The sequence below is a fragment of the Strix aluco genome, chromosome 3 (assembly GCF_031877795.1).
Source record: "Strix aluco isolate bStrAlu1 chromosome 3, bStrAlu1.hap1, whole genome shotgun sequence".
NCBI lineage: Eukaryota > Metazoa > Chordata > Aves > Strigiformes > Strigidae > Strix > Strix aluco.
The window spans coordinates 8199393-8223163 of NC_133933.1; the positions used below are offsets into that span (position 1 = coordinate 8199393).

The 23771-nt window shown below is 36.4% G+C and overlaps 1 protein-coding gene across 1 annotated transcript in view; it reads left to right on the forward strand.

The window, feature by feature from the left end:
* PPP3R1 (protein phosphatase 3 regulatory subunit B, alpha) overlaps positions 1–23771 on the forward strand; it is a 40628-nt gene that overhangs the window by 12182 nt on the left and 4675 nt on the right. Inside the window, exons 2-4 of the mRNA XM_074817270.1 lie at positions 11226–11265; positions 20488–20664; positions 22897–22956. Coding sequence (XP_074673371.1) covers positions 11226–11265; positions 20488–20664; positions 22897–22956 — 277 coding nt within the window. The remainder of the gene's footprint in view (positions 1–11225; positions 11266–20487; positions 20665–22896; positions 22957–23771) is intronic.

Below are 23771 nucleotides of genomic sequence, written 5' to 3' on the forward strand. Positions count from 1 at the left end.
TGTTTCCTTTGTTCTGTATGTTACTCTACTTTTCCAGATCTGAAGTTGTTGTTCTTTCATACAAGCATGACACAATTTACAGTTTGCAGTTGCTTGGATCTTCTCTGTTCATATTCACCAGTGAAGGGAAACAATTCCTGTTTATGAATGAAGTGATTAAATCAGAGAAGATCATAAGTAGCTGATACCCAATTTATATCCATCAGTAATGTAATAGACTTTTTGTTTCCCTTTAGTATCCTATTAAGTGTAAGTTGATGTCATTTCTTTGTTATTAAGATGTTGACCCTTAACTCTTGATAATCCCCTGACACTTTAGTCACTTGTTATAATCCTCAGTCATGTTTTATGCTTTCTTCCATACCGGTTATTATAAACTTTTGCAGTATATACTTACAAACAAAACTGCATTCTTTGAAATGTTCTCTAAAACTCTTCAACTCCACTTTTGTTATGTGCAAAGATTTATGTTGTTTTTTTTTTTTTTTTAAATTTGTCCTTTAATCTGTTGCAGTCTTCTCTGTATCTTCTACCTTGTTCTGCGCTTTGATTACAAATTTTCTGGTTGGACAGCATGGTCTTTTCATTTTCACTAGTGTGAAATTTTGTCAGTGTAATGGCACAGTCCTGGCGTGGACTGATGGGAAACTTTATTGCAATTAGCTTTAAAGTTGAGAAGGAAGGCTGCTGTGGCCTCTTCTTTAGCTAAGGGAACTGAATAAACTTCAGTGAAGAGGCTTATGTAGTAAACCTAGTAAGAGGTTTTGTAGGTGAAACCAATATGTTAACCTAAGTGGAACAAATAAATTAGTGTCTTGAAAATTTTTTTGTGACTCCTCTAGAAGGAATGGAGGACCAACCTGTCTTACCCCAAAGACTTTCGAATGTGAACTCTTAATTGCATCAGAATTTACTTTGATTTAGCGGTGGCAGAACTTTATTGTTCCCCTACTAATGGTTGAGTTGCTTCAGAATCTTTCTGGGAAACTCCTCTCCTTGGCTTTTGGAGAGTTCATTATTCATTTATGCACTTAAAATTACAGGGTTCTGAGAATTTTTAAGAGTGATGCAAGCTTTAGAAATGCCAACTCTGTAGTGATTGCATAAGTAGACTGGGTTGTTGCCTCTAAAGATTAGTAGCTGTGAGCTGCCAAAAGTGAAATTGTCTAATACCACACAGGGAATTGTACCTTAGCTCATAAAGTTAATACTTTTGTTCCTGTGACTGTTTTTCTCTCAAGTTTTATTTACAGATTGCTTATGCAAGTTTTTTCAGTGAGAGCTCTTTTTTGTATGAGAACTTATGGTTTCTTGTACATATGAGGTTTTGTTTTTCTCCTTCAGATAACAAGATAGTAAATTTTCTAAATGTGGTACAGTCTTTTTCTCTGTCTCACCTTGTTTTAAAAACTTCACTATGCTTGTCTCCAGCACTGTTAATTATCTTCCTACCTGACGTTGCAAACTCTGTCAGGGAGGTCATAGAATAGAAGACTTTAATATTCACACATTACAAATGTAACAATTGAGTTATGTTGTTTAAAGCAATCCAGTTATCCTTTAGGTTTTTAGTATGTCTACATGAAACTTGTGTAAGATGATTTGTGGGGATAGACATACACCTAGGGAATGGTATTATCAGTGTGCTCTGACTTGATGGCTCCTTTCTCTTCCAAATTCAGGAAGAGGACTTTGCAGTAAAACTGTTTTCCATCTTTGATCATGTGTTCTTAAGCAGTTTTACAAACTGTTTTTTTGGTGTTTCTGCTGGGTCCTTATGTCTCATTCTGATTTAGGTGACAACTTTTTTTCTTGGAGACCCTTTAGTTTATCTGCAGATGAGTAAATAGTGTGTGTGTGTGTATGTATAGATGTGTGATTAAACCAAGTACTTCTATCATACCTTCAGGATCATGTGAGTTGAGATTTTTTTCTGAAAGCTCTGCAATTGTAACTGAGTTCAAATAGGAAAAGCTATGGCATTTATGTATATCAATATAAATAATATAATCCCTTCTATAACTGGACAGACTTCAAGGATTGATTTTCCATCCTGAGCACTTCAAATTCAAAACATAAAAATTTAAAATGAATGGTTTTAATCTATTTGACTAGACGCACTTTTTATTTCCATTTCCTTTAATACTAATAAAGCCAAAGGCCTATTAAAGCTAAAGACTGAATCCTCTTACAATTACGCTCTTTATTCCTTCAGTTTTCCTGTCTGGTAGAGGCTTTGGCAACAGTAGCTATCTCTAATTTCAGGTTTGCTTCTTGCTTCGTTGGTTTAGGGCTTCCCTGTGATATCCTAGAATAGCTACTTGACTGTGATGGCCTTAAGCCATTAATATCTCATTTTGGAGGAGACCCGTGGACAGTGGAGGATTTAAATAAAGCATAGCAGAAGTGACTGGCCAACTGCCAGCCAGAGGACAAGTGGCTTCCCTTAAAATGACTGACAGAGCTTGAGCAGAGCCATGACTGGATTAGGTGGTGACTAAGGAGTAAACTGCAGGCTTTTCCTAAGACTTGTATATAGTCTTTTTTGCCTCCTGCATCCTGAAGGGGGATGTGGTAGAACCTGATGTACATCTGAGAGGGAAGAATCTTTTAAAGAATCATCACTACTTTTGTTATGAACAAATTGAATAAATGTATCCAAAATAAGGTATTTGTAATAAGGCTTTTTATTTAAGTGTGGCAAAGGGAAGTGTAACACTTAACTCTGCATAAACTCTGCAAAGAACAACAGTGCCACAATGCTGCAACAGCTTTAACCTGACTTGATCTCTGCTGTAATCCCAAATCCTGCAATCCCATTTGCCTTGGTTCATTATCTCTGATGCGTGCAATTTAAATGCCACATTGAAGAATTAGGTATTAATCTTTTTTTGAGTTCCTTCAGTTCTGAAGGTCACAGTGTTTTCTTTAGAGTCAGGATTAACAAATTTAGGCTACTTTGGGGGTAGCACATTTAAAACTTCCAATCTTCTCCTTACAAAGGTAAGTTAAAACAAGCTTTTTTTTTTCCCCCAGCAGTGCCCTTTTTGACTACAAAATGTTTGTAGCTTTTCTTGATGTTTGCTGTTGGTTAGCATGCAGGTGAGATATTGAGTTAGAATATTAACAGCCATAAGACCTGTCCCTTGTACCTTTCTAGTTTTGCCTTTCAGTTAAGATCATACATAAAAACTGAGCACTGAGTCAAGTTCAGTGGTTTATCAGAATTCTAGTAAACCTTCCAAGAAGTGTAACAAAGTATTGGGGGCAAAATTTACCAAAGCTTCAAGGGATGATGATTACACTTGGCAACAGGTATAGTAGAGAGCATGGTTTATGCTGTAGTCCCAGAATGGAGACTGTAACCAAAGATGAAGGTGGAATGGAAGAGTATGTTGGCAGACTTATCTTGTTGGTCTTAAACAGCTAGGTGGAATTGTAACAGGGATGCTGAGGAGTTGTGGATGTATCATGCTGGATAATTGTATCCTCTTGAAAACTGGGGCTGCCAGAAAGTGGAAAATGCCTCTGCCTCCTCAAAACGAAACCATAAATTGATTGGACAACTAAGTGTTAACTAAATACAGCTGTAAAAAATATTTTTAACCCCAAATGAAACTGGTCCATTTTCTCTAGCTCTTAAAGATTATTTTTTAAAAGAGAAAAGATTAGTACACCTTCTAAAGCATTTGCCACTTCAGATATTACATTATCTGGGCCATTAAAAACATGCTTCTCAGGTTTTTTCAACTCTTGTAGAATTTACATTTGGATAATATTTGTGTATGTGAATAAAAAATAGAGGAGAACATGTTAGCAATCCCTTGGCAAATTTAGAGTTGAAAAATGTGTACATTTTTGCATTAAGGTGCAACAGCTCATAGGAAATGCTAACTAAATACCAAGATTTAAGGTCAACACATAAATTTCATAGTTTGCTTCTGTAGATATATCTTGTGTTCAGAGGTTCAGGAGAAAATAACTATAAGCCATTGCTGTAATATGTGCCTGGTTTCTGGCTGACTAAAGAACTAAAGAAACCAATGGTGGATACTCTCCCATAAAAATACTGCTTGTTCTTTGCTAACATATCATTGCAAAATTTATTTGGTAAAGACCATGTTCTGTGTTACTTTCATGACCCATGCCATTCTGTGAATTCAATATATGATGGCAGTTCTAGCTGTTGGAGTTTTAATAATTAGAAATTACCCATTTTAATAAGAAATTTTACTAGAAAGAGCAGGATAGCACAACTGAAATTCCAACTGAATGCCTGAGTCCTTTACTGTCACACCTGTGGTCTGTGCGACTTAGGTGGTACCATTACTGCTGCTTCTATGTTCTTCTTTGCCTTTTCTTTCCTTATTTTTTTCTGTCATCCCTTGCTTTTCTGGATAACCTGTAAGAATTACTTTCTCATTTGTAACCTATTTAATTCCTTCTGTTGCACATGTGGACGACTGAATGTTCACACACAAGGTGCCCAGATGCCAGAAATGAAATGGTTTCCAGCTTTCAGGTACTATACTGGACTTTTGGACAGACAAGATGATGGCTATGAAATATGTGGTGGGACTCTTCCACAGCTTTGACTACAAAAATGCATAAGCAGAGCTGAAGTTGTGAAAATTGTGTAATTGTGAACGTTCAATAAATTGTTGTCATAGTTGGATTCAGCTTGGAAGTCTTGAATCTTAAACTGCTGTCATGCTATTTTAGCTTTGGGATTAGAGGGGCAAGGAATTAGGCTGTCCCTCAGAAGAGTGAATGGATTTGTTGATGACGTGGTAAAATGATGTAAGATTGAGAAGTGTAGTACAGGATACTGCTAGAATATATTTAATTTTGGAACCTACTGAATGTGAGAGGCTGGTGTCAGGCATTTTTATGTATTTCTTTAATTCCTTCTGTGGGTCATGGTTTTAGAAACTAGGCTGAGAATTTGGAGTCAACAGTGAAACTGTCACTGCTCTTAAATTGCTCAAGCTTCTACATGCTTTCTAATTGCTTGGCTTCACTTAATTCTTTTGCATCACAATATCTGACTCAACATTAATATGATCATAAGAACCTCAGAGGTAGATTTATTCTCTTAATATTTGAGTAGAAGTCTTGTAGAGAGCTGCTAATTCTGAGGAGCTAGGATTTGGTGGAGTTGCACTCTCTGTGCCTGTGATACTTTCATGCAAAGCAAGTACTTAGTAGTTGCTTTGCATAAAACAGTGTAAAAGTCACCAAGTTGTTTTAAATGTTAATTTCTAAATCTTGGCAGTTAGTCTTCACTATTATCAGCTCTTAAATTAAGTCCAGTCTTGGTTTTGGGTAACTGCCTTGTTGTGATATCCCAATTTTAAGTAGATTTCTTTTAGTGGCTGCAAGGAAAAGTCTCAAAGGTGACTTTTAGACTTTTGTGACAAACACAAATGCCAAATTCCCTAGCGATCTTATCTAAGACATCTTCACAAGTTCCCTTTTGTAGTGTACAAATTAGATATTCCTGTTAAATATACTGGAAGATAATTTTCTTGATTCTTGGGCTTCTCTCAGGATAAGACACAACTCTTCTTTATTGAGTAGTTTAAGGGTGTTTAGGTTTTTTTGTTTCTAATCAGATTTAAGCAAAAAAGGCGAAGTATATTCACAGTTTCTGAATGGGGTAGATGAAGGTGTTTTTCTTGCTGCTTTTTTCCACTCAAACCTTATTCCTGTTTGTTTTGTGTTGTGGTGTCTACAGAAACTTTGGGCATGTCTTTGATCTGTGCTTTGGTAAACTCCTTTTAGGCTTTAATTGCTCTGGTATGTCACATATGAAATGTACAAATTATAGTAGGTGAGATCTTTCATATTTTGTGACCAACATATAATTCAGAAATTCTAATATTAAAGTGGCTTAAAGCCTCCTGGACTTGGTGTGAAATTCATTTTAACAAATACTTAAACCACTGTGGATGTGTCTGTGTGGTATGTTCTGTTCATGCAAAAATTAGGGCCTTGATAACAAATACCATCCTTCTTAGTTTGCCAACTTGCCTGGTGTTTGTTGGTGAAGAATACAGTGCCAACCCATGACAGCCAAAGCTCTTGTAACTTGTTAAACAATGGTCATTTACAAAAAAAATCCCAACCACCCCAAACTTCTTTTCACCAAGCTGGCAGTTCTTCATTGTTAAAGCCTTGTGAAAATGGCAATACGTGGAAAATGAGCTCGAAGGAGGACATGGAGGAAGAATTCTCTGCAACAGGTAATTTTCATTAATCATTAATTTTGGTGGTATGGAGAAGAATGAGAAAGAAGCATTTTGTGTGTTTGTGGAAAAAGGGTCTTTTGAGTAGGCTCTTTTAAAATGCTGACTGTCAGCTTCTGCCGTCTTTCTTCTTCGCACTCCTAGTTGTAGTGGATGATGGAAAGTCATCTTTTTGTGTAACTTGAGAATTGAAGTTGATTATCTTGATAATCCCTAGTTCTGACCCCCAGCTGACATGGCTTGGTTAACTGTTTCACTTGCATACTGTAGTTTCTTTCTTTTAATAACGAAGATAATTAGTAATGTAGAAGGTGCAGGAGCAAATGCAGGAAGCACAGCATATAGCGTGTTGCCAGCACCCAATGAGGTGCCCACACATCAAAAACGCCAATGCAGAAACATCGGTAGTGTTCTGTTTCTGTGGGAAGCTTTGGTGCACAGGTGTGACAGCCAACTGCAGTGTCAAGGCAGTTTGCACGTTTGAGGCCATTTACAACAAGGATGAGTTTATTACACCACTTTATGTTCCTGCAGAAATCGTTGTAAATCTGACAACTACTGTGCATGTACTAAAGAGATCTTAGGAGGCATCTTTTGCCACTTATTGAATTAATTCGTTGTCTGGCTATGGAAAAAAGTCAAAAGATTTGAAACAATCTCACGTAAACCATTGCAGGAGTTCATTTTTATTTGTAGTCCCTCACGCACCACCTTTTGAGGACTAAATTTGAGATGAATCCTAAGCTGACATTGTGTCTTGCTGGCATTTAAACACATTTTCTGCTTTTATAAAAGCAGAAAACTAATTAAAGACTGACACTGTAATTTAAGTGTCTGAAATTCTTAGAAAATCATGCAGGAAAGTAACATACAATCAAACAGATCTAGAAAGTGTATTCTACTAATGTGTGCTGAAGAACTGTTTTGCAGTCTGATGTCTTACTGTGTACAAGCTGTTTTGTGTAAACAACTTCAGCTAAGAATTTAGATTCTCTTGCTAATTTTGCTAATGGCAAACTTCCTTTTTTATTTTCTATCCACAGCTCTTCATGTCCTTTGCTAAGAGGAAACTTGTCAAGATAATTGCCCTTAACTATCCTACCTTGAAGGAGCATGTACAAAACTGATCTTAAGAAGAGAGAGTGATTAGTAGTTGAAGTAACTGCCACAGAAAAAGAAATCAAGAAACACATTTTTGTGGACAGTCCACAGCAGATATTAAAGACTGAAGTCAATCAGAAGGTTTTCCTTAATCAGTAAAAAGGCACAGCTGCTGAAAGGAGAAAAATAAGTTGCAATGAACATTTCTTAAAGGAACAAATCACATGTCATATGAACTGAAATACTGTAGTGACATGTTTTGACTTCTCTCTAGTAAACTGATACCTCTGCAGAATTCAAAATTTGGTCAGCCTTCTGTTAGTAGACTCTGGTCTGTTCCTTGATCATGTAATTATTTTTGTCTGTAAGTCATGATTTTGCTGCTGTTTAACCAGCAATTTGTAGGGATCTAACAAGCATTCAAGAAAATGTCAAGATTATTCTAAAAGGATAAGGCTATTCAAAATATCCATCGTATTCCAGCCACTTGTTCTAATCATGTAACTTGAGAGAAAAGAGTTGAACTCCAGCAGTAGGGTAGTAATACCCAGATGCAGCTGAGCAAAGCATGTTTTTTACTAGGCATAGGTGCCAAGTAAACTTCTTGTGGAGTGTTGATGCTGTACAAGCTGTGTTTCTTCAATAAACCATGTGTCACTCGTTTCTAAATGTGCCAATATGGTGTATATGAGAGAATACTCTCACTTCATGTGAGGTATGCTAAATATATAGCTGGTAGGAAATACTAATGTTATAATGAGTTTTTTAGGTTGGCAATATTAACCTTGTTACTCTATACATTTATTTGTATAAATCAACTTTTCTGCATCAGAGATGAAATGACATGCTGTTTGGAGATTTTACAGTTACTTTTGTCTTTATAAATGAGCATCATCTTAAAACTACAAAATAAATGTATCTCAGTGCAGTGTTTTTTTTCTGAATAAGGTTTATAATTACAATGATTTTTTGCAGTAACTGTCAAATTTTCTGTTAGTGCATCCAATCACTAAGTAGTATTTCCAGCATTCTTTAGAATGCTACCTAGTCCTGGTGTTAAACTTTGGTAATTCTTTGCATTAAAACTGTACAGATGAAAATGTGTACCTGATTTTTTTCTCTTAAAGGGCTCATTTGATACTTTATGAAGTCTCATAGCTGTGCTTTTTTTCATAACACATTAATGTGGATATAGCTCTAGACCTTCCATCTTACTACCTACCTATTCTTAAACAGCAAGAAAATACTCAACCTATTTAGCACTTGAGTTTCAGGACTTGCATCTCAGAGCATGTACGCATACTGATTGTATATGGGCAAAAATAAGTGACCTTTTTGTATTGCTGTTCAGAATATAATGAAGAATGCCTGCCGCCAAGACCAAATCATTAATCTTCATCTGTGAGAATCAAGTCTTTGGTATAGAGGAACACCTTTGTGTTTGTCCAGGTCACAGCTGTGCAAACAGGAATCTTGGCATGAGTAGCTTGAACATTTATTTGTACCAAAAAAAAGGATTAAAATCTTTTTAAAACTTGGTAGACTTTTGGATTCTCCTGTGAAGATGAACACTCAGCACATCAATAGCAGGTAACTACTTTTAAAAATACCTTATTTAAATACTGTGTAGCAAAAATTTGAGTAATCATGTAACTTTTACTTTGTCACTTACTGGATTTTTCTAATTTTTTGTAGATATCCAAGTTCTAGTCCTGGATAGGTAAGTATTCTTAACACTTCTTTTTAGCAGTTACTGTTTCACAGAAACTAAGCTGAAGTTTATTCACTTTTTTCCTCTACTCTCCAAATACGTTTTTTTTTAGGCTACTTCATTTAGATAACTTGATTATGGCTTAGTATATGCATCTAGATGCATAGTAAGACTCCTTATAAACATTACACTCAGTTCATGAAATGAAGAAAGTTATTCCCGTTATTTAATTTTTCCTGCTCAATTTTCAGAAGCATTTTGTGCTTTTTTTAGGCAGATTGATTTAAGTAGCCTATAGTAGAATTAACTTTCTCCCAACACCTGAACAAGGATGTAAATGCCCAGAACAGTCTTCTAATGTAGTTATGATTGTGTATTTGTGTGTGCATGTGCATAAGTGCACTGGTTTTAATTCAACTTTCTCCTTTAATTTGCAGCCTTCCAGTCTGGTGTTTTTCTTGCCTCTTCATGACCTCGTGTCTTGAGCAGCCTAGCTGGATCCCCTGGTTCCTGTTTCTTCTTGTTTCAAAATTCTGCTTTCCTCCATTTTAAATCCCCCACCCTTTTATACTTATATACATACACTAGGCTTTTACTACCTGTTTTGGTCTTTATGATGTTTCTAAGACTTTGATTGGGTTCCATCCAAGATTTCCCATGTGGCCGTGTTCTCCTGGATTCCCTGCCACAGTGGAATGTTTCTCTTGTAGAACATCTCAGTCATGCTTTTGAGGTTTTAGGGACCTGATGGTCCTTGTTCCACATTTCTATTCTGCTACTTTGTCTTGCTAAAAGTAGACATTGGGGAAGAAGTTCAGGCTATATCTTTTGCTGCTCTACTTATAAAGTAAATGTATTAACTTTTTTAAAGAAGCAAGAGAGTGTGTGGGTTGTGGGGCTTAAGCAAACTCAATGTGTTCTGGAGGTAAAAAAAAAGCAGCAAACAACCCCCCCAGCAACACATCTCTTCAGACATGTTTAGATTTATGAAATGTTTGTTCTGCCCCTTTCTGTCCTTATTAGGAAATGCAGTCGCATGCTTCCAGGCTAAATGTAGTTCTTCCTTTTTTTTTTTTCCCTTCTGTCAAATAATATCTGTATTCCTGTTCAATTTTGTATGATTTTGAGGAGTCTTTCTGTGCAAGTGCTCAGCTATGGAATCCCTTACACTACACACCATAAGAGAAACACTGCTGAATAGAATGTGTCTTAGACTAACCTTAAATGTTTTGTTTTCTTGTATAAAACATTCCCTTAAAACATAATTTTTTGAAAATGTTTGGTTATGGATCTCTTCAGTTATCTGGTCACTCCTTTGACTGATTCCAAAAAAATATTAAGCATGTGTTGTATTGTGATCTTCTCTGGCTCTGAGTGAGGCATTTGGGGGGAAAAATAACAACTTTTAATTTTAGTGTCTTTTGGCGTTCATGTTGCAGTAGTTACAGATTTCAGTACGTGCAAGTTCAAAGTGGCTGTACCCTCAAGGCTTTAATTTTTCTTGCTATGACTGTGTTGTAGTGCAGCAAGGATTTAAAATCTTAGTTTAACTTTCCATTCAGCTACAAAACAGGAACATATTGACATAGTACATTACAAAAACATTTAAATGTAAAGCTGTAACGTCTGAACGTGTGGTCATGTAACCCACTTCTTGGCATCGTTCTTCCTATGTGAATCCTTTTGGGGGGAGTGGGCAGGTGGCTTTGTGGAGAAAGTATGCTTAATTGATTAAGGTTTGTCATGGTAATTCATAAGGATGTGTCTGTTTCTGCGTATAAAATGGTAAAGTAGATTCTGGGAAGCCTTGAAATTATTTTAACTTAAATATTGTGCAAATGCTACTTTTCAAGTAGTGAATTTGATTTCTGGAGTTTAGAATATGGGATTGAAGTTCTTATTGTTGTATGGACTGCTGATATCTTCATGGGAATTCTCATCAGAGACCACTCAGTGGTTTTATATTTCTTTGTATGTTTTGGCAACATAGACCTATCCAAATAAAACACTCTTCATGGTTGTTGGGTTTTATACATATAAAATATATATATTTTTAAATAACCATGTAACTTGTATTGCCTGAGATTTTTACAGTACTGAAACTTAATAGTTCCTCTAAACTAAATCGGGAATAATTACAACTTTGTCCTTTTTTTGTGTTTCAGGGAAATGAGGCAAGCTACCCTTTGGAAATGTGCTCACACTGTAAGTTTTTTAATTGCTACATTATATTGTTAGAGAGGTTGATTGTACTTGGAGATCAATATGTACAACTTTCATGTATGAATTTACTGAATTTACTGCTTGAAAAATTAGGCAGTTTATATACTAACCAAAAGAGTAAAATTACAAGGTGAAAGATTGCCTTTGGAAAAAATGTAGCTTTTGCTGTTAGATTGTAAAATCAAAAATCAGTCCATCTTTTGAAAAAAAATCTTTGTGTTTTTTATTTTTCTATTGGAATACGAAACAAAGATGATAGATTTGATGTCTGTACAGTGAAGCATTATAACTGGTAGTTCAACTGGTGGGGTTTTTTCAGTCACAGTGCCAGCTCCTCAGAGATGTGGAACAGCTTGTGGTGCAGTGTGTGCTGTGTTAGGAGGGGAGTATATTGCTTAAGCTGTCTTTGCACCCTTAGAGGAAAGGGAGGTTGAGGCTAAAAGAGCATTTTTTTCCTGTGTATGCTTGCAGCCAGACATTTAGGTGAGAAGCCACTTGGTGGTGTTCGCTTTTGGCCACGTGAGCATGAATTTCATTGCTCCGTCTCATGAGGTTAGTCTACCCTGTAAAAATAAAGTACTTCTTGCCTAAAGTCGACCAGAGAAAGGGTTGTCTTGTGAAGTATCTCTGGGGTGTTATGCTACATGTACTTATTTCTAACTGCTTTTCTCCTGGAACATTTTTCTTCAGCACTAAATCATGTGTAGACCTGGGTATGTATGTATGGACTGCTTGATAAAATTCCTCATCTGAATCAGATCTTGTTTTTAAACAGGAAAATAAATTCTTCAAGATAGAGACTGTCTTCTAGGTTGCTTTCACAATGCTAGTCATAACTGAACTCCAGCTCTCAAAGTCAAAACAGTAATACAAATAATCATGGAGGAATCTTTTTTCTAAATGTTTTTCAGAGAAATGAGGCTTTAGCCAGTAATTTGCAAGTCCTCTATGCCTAATGTACATGTCCACATGAATTACAGTTTTGAGTCATCAGTGTGCAAACACTTGAGAATCTTACGCGCAGCACTGCTTTGCTGTGTTATGCTCTCAGTGTATATTTTGTTAAATATGGGTATGTGGGTGGAAGTTTCATATTTGGTGACTTCAGTAGTCTTTTCCTGAATCATGTATATCAATCTTAGGTTACTACTCCATTGGTCAGTTTTTCCCTGGGGACAAAGTGGCTTCTGAAGATTTTTTTTTTTAATTTAAACTAGATAGGTGTTTGCCAGAGTTGTAAGCAGCGTGTTGCCATCCTTAACTTTTGATTCTAGGACAAGCTGTATTCAGTGGTAGCAACTGCCAACCTAAAGGCTTATTACTGAGCTTGTTTGCCCCTTTTTATTGCAGAGAAAGATAAGATTTCCACATTAAGTTCTGTGGTTAAACTGTATGTTGAGGATATTGTTGTGTAAATATGAAGTTTTGCATTATTAAAGCTTTTTCTACTTTGGCCCTTCTCACAGAGTCAGTGAGCTGCTTCTCTGGGCAACATAACTGCATACACTGGGGAAGATGCAGTTATCACAGATCTCCCTTTGCTTGACTGTGCCTTATCACTGCCTGTGCTTAAAGATTCTGCATGCCTGAATATCTTCAAAGAGCAGGGTTTTTTTGGGGAACAGATGTGTACAGTAGCATGTCTGAAGAGGTTCACTAAGTAGGTATTCACCTTGTTCTTCAAATGTTAAATGTCCATGCTGCTTCCAAGTAGTTGTCAGTGACAGGACAAAAGTTTTTCACAGCAATTCTAGAAAATGTTTTTGAAGGTCATTTGATAAGGATTTTGAATGGTTAGACTTTTGGGAGACTGTCAGCTAGCAATAATGTATTTCTGCTGTCTGCTGCATGGTGTTGGGTCATAACCTTTGGCTGGTGCCACAGTTGCTATTTTGGCATCTTGTTTTATAAGAATAATTTTGTTTTTAAGTTTGCAGTTACAGGTAGCAAATTCAGGATACTGTGCAGAGCATGCACACCATTAAATAGTCAAGAATGTTCCTTACCTTTCATTTTAGAACATTACTTCTTTTCAGTGGGTGAGCTAGTGCTGTTGGATTCCTTAGAACAGTATGGGTTTGTTTCTCAGCTGTGTTGTCTGAAAAATTACTGAGAATCTAGTGCTGTCTTAAATGGTGAAAATTTGATGTCAGCTAAGCTATGTTAAATTATCCATAAGAAAAATTTATCATAGCAAAAAGCTGTGAATAAAACTATTATAGTATAGTAAGCAATACTTCATAGTACAGTATTTTATAGTGGAAAATAGGTTATAGTATAGTATTTGATAGTATAAACAGTATTTTATAGTATGTTTTGTTTTTAGGATAAGGAGCCTAGTATCTCTTTTCTAACTTAGGAAATTGTAATTGACACATCTGAAGTCATGAAAAGGATTAGGCCAGCTGTGTGTAAGCATATACAAGACAAGTGGTTGAATGTGTTCTCAAGGGCGTCATCTTTTTGAAATCTGATCTCCAAGACTGAAATGGCTGTCTTGGTTGCCACTCTGAAACATTATATTCGTGAATCAGACAAGACTGTAGATAGAGGTGAGAGCTTTTGCTGAAGGTCTGTTTTATTTTGAGATCTCTGCAATCCATTCTTGGGGGGGGAATTTTTTTGAACCTGGAAACATTTAAAATAAATTTCAGAACATGTTCTATTTACAAAATCTTTTTCTAATACTTTAGCAATATTCTTCTTTATAATGATCTCATATTTGAAAAATATGTTGAAACTAGGCAATTTGTGACCACCCTCTGGTCTGTTTTTTGTTAGTCATAACTCTGAGCCAGTATTTGAAGAGTACCTGAAAGGCCAACGTTTTAAATACAGGTTTAAATATTTAGGTAAACACTTAGATTTCAGAAGATGCCCAGCACCTCTTTGCTGAGATGTACAGCTTTTCTAAGGTTTGTACACTTTGCTGATGCCTGTGTAAGCATTGTGTACTTTGCAGCAATGGATGTACAGCGCTTCTGAATACATAAGCAATTATCCTGTTAAAATAATATCACTGAGTGTAGTGGATTTGAGATCTGTATTTTTAAAGCATTATTTACTTTTGACTGTTATTAGCCATGCACCTTTACTTTGACTAGAAAAAATATCATTAAAACAAATTTTCTGAAGTTACATTTCTCAACATAGAGCATATTGCACTGCAGATATTTGCTTTTAATTAAGCTTTTTGAATTGCCCCTTGAATGCTTTTTACAATACTGTCTGAGCATCAGTTACATGAGTAACAGCTTGAAACAAACAAGTGTTTTAAAACATCATGGATCATCCTCTGTTTTGGGGGAAAGGAGTAGGGTATTCAGTAATATGTATCAACATATTAGTGTTCAGCTTGAAAGATAAAACTACTGTACTAAAATAGGAGTTACACAAAGCATTTGCATGTGGTTTCTTGGAAGCATGGAGTTCTTACATTTTAACCTGATTCATCGCATTTTTAGATGCACGCAGATGTATTCAAGATATGAAGCAGGTATTGTTGGCTCTAGAATTTTAATACTTGAATGAAAGAGGAATCTTGAAAATACTGACAGTTCTTTAACCAAAAATCCTTAATACAGGAACTGCTTAATAAGAACCTACCTTGCATTAGTTGCCAGGTGAATGAAATTCAAAATGGATTATGAAATAAAAATAACTGTGTGCTTTAAAACAGTGAATAATTTGATGTTTCTGCAGGGTTACCAGTGAAGCCTTTGAAAGAAAAATATTTAACAAGTAGTATTTCTAGCCCGTTAGTAAGTTTGTAAGCTCAGGCGTCAGTGCCAAGCGGATGAGATACTTTTTGATTCTGCTGAAGAGTATCGGATGCGTAGAGCCTCGTGTCAGCTGGTGAGCAAAGCACAAAAAAGGCTAACTTGAATTTGAGGTTAGAGGAACGCTCACCATGGCCAGAGCTCAAGGAAGCTCAGTCCACTGTGATGAGTCACAGGCAAACTCTGCCTCAAATGATGTAAACAAAGCTTGATCCTCCTTGTTTTGCTCAGTGATGTTATCACCCTGTTTACACTATTGTGGACTTAGACCTCCTTTGGATTTCCTAGTGTTTCCATCTCTATCCTGGTCTCCTGAGCTTGAGTCTTGTAAAATTCTGTCTACTACTGCCACCATGAGTCCTTCCGGCTCAGAAACCTTCGCTGTATCTGAACCTATCCTGTGCCTTGCATTTCCAGGATAGCTTCGGGTTTTTTGTGTGGGCACTGGGTTGCCTGTAATTACGGAGCCTTCAGAGTTGCAGGAAAGAAATATTTTGTTCAGGCTCTGATAAATCGAGTGTCTTGTTCTTCAGTGACAGCTATGTGAAATACTAAGAAAGTCAGTCTGCTGCTAAATACCGAAGAAAAAGTGATCTTGTAAAAGGGGCACATCTGTCATAGGTGAGGACTGTTGTATATGCACATTTGTGGAGGAAATCTGAACAAAAAATAAATAGGATGTTTTTGAAATTTGCTGTTTTACAATAAATGTGTGCTGTTTTCCTTTAAAAATTCAAAACAAATTAAAAAAAACCCCAAACAACAAAAAAACACAAACCCAGAAAACCTGCATGATTTTTAAGTAAGTTCAGCCCAGGCAGAGGGAATCAGCAGAAGTGATGACTGTGAATTAAAGGAAGAAAGAACAGACAAAAACTATGTAAAATTAAAATAAGGATTATACTGTAATGCATTCATCCCTTATTTTATATTCTTATTATTTTATTTTTTAAATCTGTTTTATGAAGACAAAGATGTTACTGAAATGACTTTTTAAAAGTGTATAAGCTTCTTAAATTCCAGCTTATGGAAAGGATTTTAAAGGTAGGTGAGGTCCTTGCCATGTATTTAGGGAAAAAGTAATTAAATTGTTCTGATATGAAATTCTCATACAGTCAGTTATGAAACACTGATCTGCAGATGTTTTTTTATCCATATATGTGCACTATAAACAGCGGCTTTTATGCTTGTGAACTAATAAAGGAAACTTTCCTATTCCAGTAATTACTTTGATTTTTCATCATGTTCTTCTCCAAGTACTGTCATCCATGGTGTGTCCGTAGCCAGAAACAAAATGTTGGACGAGATTGATATTTGGTCAGCTTTTGGCAGAGATACTAACTTCTTCAGTACTATTCTTTGACTTGTTTTTTTCCCCCAGGAGTAGAACCTCAGCTCTCCAATGCAGGCAAACCCTTTGCGTGAATGTTTCAAGGTTAGGAATGAGAAATTTGTAATACCCATTTGTAGTAGAAACTGCTGTTCAGCATCTGTACCTGGACTCTGTATTGCAGGTGAACTGGAATTGACCATATGAGATATGAAGTTGGATGTGTGCATGTGTGGAGAAAGAGTAATGAACACTTTAGAAGTACGAGGACACTTTTATTTTCATAATTTAGGCAGTTGCTTTGCTACAGCTCAGCAAAACACAAACATTCTTGAGAAATATTCTTATACATGTCTGCAACATCTTCCTCTTCCCATCATCTGATTCTTATCTTTATCATCCATAATCTTGACGTCCTTGACTACAGCCTTTAAAAGAAAAATAAATTTGTGCTTTATCTTCTCTTAAGCACTGCTGGTTTGTAAGTTTAAGTATCTGGCTAATTGCAAATGCAAGGCTGGTTAACTAACAGTGGGTCTTATGACCAGCAGGTGATGGTAGACCATGCATCTTCAGTGTAGCATCACTGCTTAACATTTTGTGCTGGGGATCAGTTTCTGAATGTCCCAATAAAATGTTCTTTTAAAATTCATATTGATAGGTCTTGCTAGAGATAATTTCCACTGGAGCAGACCAGTGTGATGTCAGAGGGATCTGTCTTCTGTGCCAGCTGTAATAATTTAAAGCTATGTAGCAGTGTTTGACTTGTATACGTGGTAATTAGTGCCACTTCATAGCAGAACACTGACAGAACTCTAGGTTTCACTTTCAGTCTTTGCTTATTGTGAGGAAAAATATCATGGACTTCAGTCCATTGCCTGATTTGGGAGCTAGAGTCATGAAATAAGGCTTTGCTTAATGCTGCCTCTGGGTTCTGAGAAAATGATGCTATCTTATGACTGCTGGTCTTCAGTCTTGGCTCAAGCATCCGTTTACATCCTGATTTGTAAAATTGTCATAGCTGTGTTTTGATACTTAGGGTTTTCTTAAGTGTAAGTTATGTTTCAAAACTTGCAGTTCATTAACTCATTAGTTAGTGCGGCAAGGGAGAAGAGATCCAGCTATGTTAATGTTTCCTTCACTTTTTTCTCCATTGTGATTTTGTGAAATTACAGAACTATGAAGTATTTCAGGCTGCTTAGGAGACTTTAATCTTGAGATTTTAGTCACTGATAGTCTTCCTATTAATACTGGAAGTGAGATTTCACTGATCTGGAAAGAGAATGAAATGTGCATTATATACACTAGGTAATACTTTCACTTTGCTGCTTAGTTGTTTTAAAGTGAAGTTATTTTTTTAAGGAAATATATAACATATGTACCTTTTTTATTTTTCTTGTTTTTTCCAGTAGGAAATAGTTCTAACAGTAACCTTCGTAGAACTTATTTCAGGGTTTCCCAGCGTGAGTTTTAGATGGAATTGCAAACTTCTGATTTCAAAAATAGATCATTTTTGAGGGATTTGTCTTAAAATAATAGCCAGTTACTTGAAGATGTTGTGATTTCTGAATCCAGGTAAGGAAGCAGGAGAGTTGTGGTTGGACCAGGACATTGTTTTAAACATTACTAATGAAAGTACAGAGACACTGATGTCATGGCTGGAAAAGTCCTTATATACATTATTGTAATATAAATTACTTCTATCTATATATTCGTTTTACATTGGAAAATCTGTTTACATGTGTAGTATGAGAAGTCAGACTTAATGTTTTTGTGTTTTTTCAAATGCTTGTGCTGTGAGGATTTTTTTTTTAGGTTATTAACTTTCTTATGTGAGTTGCAAGTCTGGAGTAGAGTTTGCAGTAAAAATGAGGCTCCCATGTCAACAGCTTGCCAAGGTGCTGGCTCTGCATTAAACTTTAGTGGGTCCAATAACTTCAGGGTGGCAGGGCAGGGAGCGAGGGTGGATAGTGCTTGCCATTTCAAAGACTGACTGAGTCCATTTACAGTTTTTAAGATTTTGAGGAAAATGGAAACCAAGGAGTTTCTGCGGACAGAAACAAGAGTTGACAAATACCATCAGTGTACTGGTGAGGAGAAGCATTTTGTGCTGGTCGAACTCATAAGCAGCTATTTGGGCTAATTGCCAGTGGAGGTCTGCTTTGCAGACTGTTGTCTTTTGGTCTCACAGTTATGCTCTACATACAGCTTACCATACAGTGATACAGCTCCTTTTGCGTGATCCAGAGGGGTTTCTGTGTAGCTATGCCGACAGTAGCGTGCTCTTGACGCTGTGATGCAATGATGTGCTGTTAGGGGCACGCTTTCAGTCACATTCTAGGTTTCTGTGTAAACTGGTGGAAGAATGAATGCAGTTTTATTGCAGTCGAGAGCCTCATTAACTGAAATGCCAAATTGCATACTGGAAACTGAGGAAACTAAGCTTCTGCAAATGCTTTTTAGCCTTGTTTTTATAGCCCTGGAGGCAGAATCAGATCTGTTGCTTGCTGGTACAGCAAAGGGAAGATTTCTCTGGGTGTACTGACCCTTTTTTTGCCCCCTGCCTCTGTAGTTGCGAGCAGTTACCAAGACTAACTGCAGAATGTCAGAATTTACTATTCAGGCGAAGTAAGTCTTGACAGAAAATCATCTTGGGCTTCTGGCATGCTCTTTTCCTTTTGTTCTGAAATACTGCAGTTGTGTGTGTGTGTCTGGATTTGTGTCTGGTTTTTAGACAAGGACATCAAGAAATTTAAGTGGAAGTTTGTTACTGCCTTGGTAGAGGGTCAGGTCTCTGAATTGCCTACAGTTTCCAAACATAAAGCTCTACATGTTGGCTGACCTTACATATTGGAAAGACTTAAGTGCTGTTTGTTTTCATGCTGCACTTTTTTAAAAGCCTAAGAAGGTATTAATGTGATGTAAAGTGGATCAGGTGGTATGTATGTGCCTTGTAGAAGTTAAGAAACAGTTTCTTTTACTACTGGAGCAAACGCACTGGATGGAGCTAAGAAGTGTTGAGGAGACTGTTCGTGTTAGGAAAGAAACTGGTGTGGGGAGTTTGAAAGCTTAGGTTCTATAAGATATATTTGCAGTATGCTGGCCCCTTTCTAGGACTTCCGAAGAACCTCAGTTCCTTCTTCATACCCAAACATGGTGAGCAATTTGTGACCTTACTTTGGTCTCATAAATCAAGCTGCTGATAGGGAATTTTCAGGTTGTTAAAGGGATAATTTTTCAAGCTTTTCAGCAGTAACAGAGCACAAGTTTTTTTAGCGGTATTTATGGATTCACAGATTTAGGCTATTCCTGGCAAAGTCAGAGGTGTAAAGTAGGGTACGAGGTACATGCTTTAATTGAGATTCTCTTTAAATTTGAAGAGGATAGATGAAGTGGTACTGCTGCAGAACCTGAATCTCTTAATTTCTGCAACAAAAAAGTAGATGTATACAGGTCATGGCTACAGGTATCTCTATTTCCTGTTTGAGATGGAGGGGAAAAAAAAAATTATTTTGGGTCTGTCTGGGTGATATTTTGAGTAGGTGAGTAATAACTGGTCAACAGTGGGACTGTGTTAACCTGCTTAACTTGACACGTATCCCAGGAAATCTCATACATTTGGTGTGCTGAAGAAGTGCTAGTTTTGGTAGTAGGTCTACTAATATAATTGTCTTTCTGACTTATGTTAGGCTTGTGTAAATGTAATACTAGCTCGTTCAAAGAAAACTCGGGTCTCTTCTTTAGTTTCTTCATACCTGGTATTTGTAAGAGCTGTCTGACTAAGAACTAGCTAAGCATCCTCAATCCTTAAAAATGTTGTGTCAGCATGTGGTATTCAGTGAGTCACAAGGCTAACTATTATGGCTGGTGCAGGGAGGAAAAAAGGTAAGGTTTATTTAAAATAAAATGAAAAGGCTTGTGCTTGTCCTCAGAATTTGACGCTATCTTTATAATCTTCCATGAGAGGGTTTAATAGTTGTAATAAAGCAGGAGAAATTCTGGAAGGAAAGCAATGAAGAAATGTGCATTGTGTTTAGCTGGCAAAGGGTTTACTGAAGCATATCTAAGAATAGTTGTGGCTTTTTTTCCTTTCAGTTGATGCTGATGAGATAAAACGACTAGGAAAGAGATTCAAGAAACTTGATTTGGACAACTCTGGTTCTTTGAGCGTGGAAGAGTTCATGTCTTTACCTGAATTGCAACAGAACCCATTAGTACAGCGAGTAATAGATATATTTGACACAGATGGAAATGGAGAAGTGGACTTCAAAGGTAAGACACAGTGCTTTGTGATAGGTGGTGGCATTTCATTGGAATTCCTGGAGCCTTGGAATTCAAGTTTTGCTTCAGCTGAGAAAGGAAGGGTGAAGAAAACTCTGTAATCAAAATAAGGTTCTAATTCCTAGTGAAACTGAGTACCAGTAAAACTAGTTTCTCTGGCACCTTAGGGCAATGCACTCCTGAAAGAAATGTGTAAAAGAGCAGATTGTTTAGTAATAGCTTTCCAGGTCACACGATTTAGGACTACTCATTAAGTATCTCTTGAAGTACACTCATTCAAACTCTTAATTGTGGTGCTATCTGGAATATACTCTTAGGCTGAAGAGACTGGAAAAAGTGGGGTAGATTGTGTAAGCAGTGTGTCTGTGCATAAGTTGTATTCATCCAAATGTTATGAGATCTGTCTTTTGGAGTATTTTGAAAATATTTTTCGAAATTGTGAAAGGAGTCCACATTTTTCTGTTGGTACTTCCTTTGTAGGATTCTTTTTATGATCTTGGGTAGACACTTCAAGTGAAAAACAAGTTGTAATTTATTACATTCCTCCAAAATTTTAGACTTATTTTAAATATTCATGATTAAAAGGGATGGCGGGTTAAATATCTTCGTTACCCGTTTATGTTAAAAGAGTCTCTGACCCTTAGAAGTGATAATGTCTGTAACTTCTTTTCAAGCTAATACTTATTATTTCTTACTGCTCATGACTAGAAAAGGTTAATTGGTTTTTCCTGAGGTGTTTTTTTTAATTGGAGCAAGTTATTAAATCTCATTTGTATTGACAGGCTGACATTTTAGATAAAATGTTAACATACAAAAGCCCTTACATTTCTGTGGGGAGAACTACAGTGTGACTGGAATGTTGAGTTTTTGAGACTTTATTGGTATCAGTTTCCAAAGCACTAAATATTGTATGTAACTGTCCAATATTCCCTTGTGAAAAATAGGGAGTGGTGAAAGATGATGATATATTGTATATGACATTGAGCTGTGATTAATATAATTACCAGGAGCTGTTCCTCTTGGGTGGGAAAAGGAAGTTGTCAAAATCGATTTTGTAGAGTAAAATGATGCAGTAAGTGGCAGTGAATTCTGTTGTTGTCATCTGGCCAAGTTTGATTAATCTAAATTTTTTATTTCTGTCTCAGAGGGAAGCTCGAAGGAAAGGTTTTAAACTGAAAGAGGGTAGATTGAGGTTGGACATAAGGAAGACTTTTTTTTTTTAATGATGAGGGTGGTGAGGCACTGGCACAGGTTGCCCAGAGAAGCTGTGGCTGCCCCCTCCCTGGCAGTGTTCAAGGCCAGGTTGGACGGGGCTTTGGGCAACCTGGGCTAGTGGAAGGTGTCCCTGCCTGTGGCAGGGGGGTTGGACTAGATGATCTTTAAGGTCCCTTCTAACCCAAACCACTCTGTAATGCTATGAAAAAGGAAACTACTAGTGTGAGGAAGCTTGCATTCTTTTGTTGAAAGATCTAAATATTTTTTTTAGATGAAGCACAATGGTGGGAAAAAAAAGTAAAAATCATGTTATCAGTCAAGTGCTTTATTGATGAATCATAGGAATTGTTTTAATTTCACAAAACTGGTTGCAACTGTAGTAGGACTTTCAACCTACTGCTATATTACTATATCGCTATATTCTTTCTATACTCTAGTTTAGCTTGTGGTTTTGCACTGCTGTCATTTTTACCACCCAAAACCTTTAAAGTGTAGTTACAGATTGCATCCCAGGAGGTTGTTTCTTTGGCAACTCAAGAGTTTGCTCATGGGACAATGACTTCATTGTTAAACAGTGTAAATTTTTCCCCCTACTTCTTATAAAAAAATATTATTTTTAGGAATTTGTTTTAGAGCAGTTTTCAATTTTCATGTAATTCTTGCTTTACATTGTGAAACCAATCTTGAGAGGAGCTGTATGATTAGAATCCCCCCTGTAGTAGCTTTAGTAGAGATCTTGATGGGGTTTTATATCAAATTCTTGTGAAAGTCTAGCAACAAAATTACTTAAATACTGGTGTGAACAGTATTGGATTTGGAGTACTTCCTGCTAAAGAACATTAAAGTATCAAAGTATGTGGACACTTAGGTGTCACAAGATAGGCAATATTTTAAAGTTTTTAGGGTAATTTAGATTCTTTTTACAATTTTTTAAAATTTCTGAATGTTGATTTACTTGGTTTATTAAAAAATACCCTTTTTTGTAAATGTTTTTCTTGTATTCTTTAGAATTTATAGAAGGAGTCTCCCAGTTCAGTGTCAAAGGAGATAAGGAACAGAAGTTGAGGTGTAAGTATTTTGATTTCCCTTAACAAAAGTGTCTTGATCCTCAGAGATATACTTTTGTTGGCTAACATTGAGAAACCAGCAAATTGAAATTTAAAAAATTTAAAAAGCGGGAAATAATGAAGGTAGGTTGTAAGCTTTTTGCACACATTGTCATTTGTGTGAAGAATTTGCCAGTGTTCTTTTCTGCAGGGAAGGTTAGAGGAGGTTGCCTTCTGAATGTCTTCAGTTGTTAACTGTTGAAAAAAAAAATCATTTAAGAATATGTAGTGCACAAAACTGCATAGCAATATGCTTTGTTTTATGGGAGCATAACAAGAATATTAAAGTTTTTGCTACTATGGTAGAACAGCACTGAGTTCTTGTTTGCGAACTGCATCTCAGGACTGCAACAAAACCCAAGCTTTTGGAGTGAGGAGGGGACAATTTCAGTCATGGATGTAGGTTTCAATAACTAAGACTGAAATGTTTAAAAGTAAATTCAGTCTTAATGCCAAATTGTTTGCAGCAAAGTAACCAAGTGGGATTTTGATTAATCTGTTCCCTGGAAGGTTGTAATTTTTTTGTGCTGCGAATGAACTGCTACCGTGGTGCTTTGTGTGGTGGTGAAGACTTTCCAGTTCAGTGTTTATAGAGTTCTTTTACTGCTGGTGCTAAACCAATTCCATTTCAGTGACATTTCTAAAGTGATTTTAAATTTGGTAGTAGCACCATTCATTGTATTGTTTCTGATGTTTCATGTTTTTCAGAATGAAACATGAAGGCTGTTAGAAATCTCACTTAAAATGCAGTTCATGCAGGATTGTGTCATCGCTTGT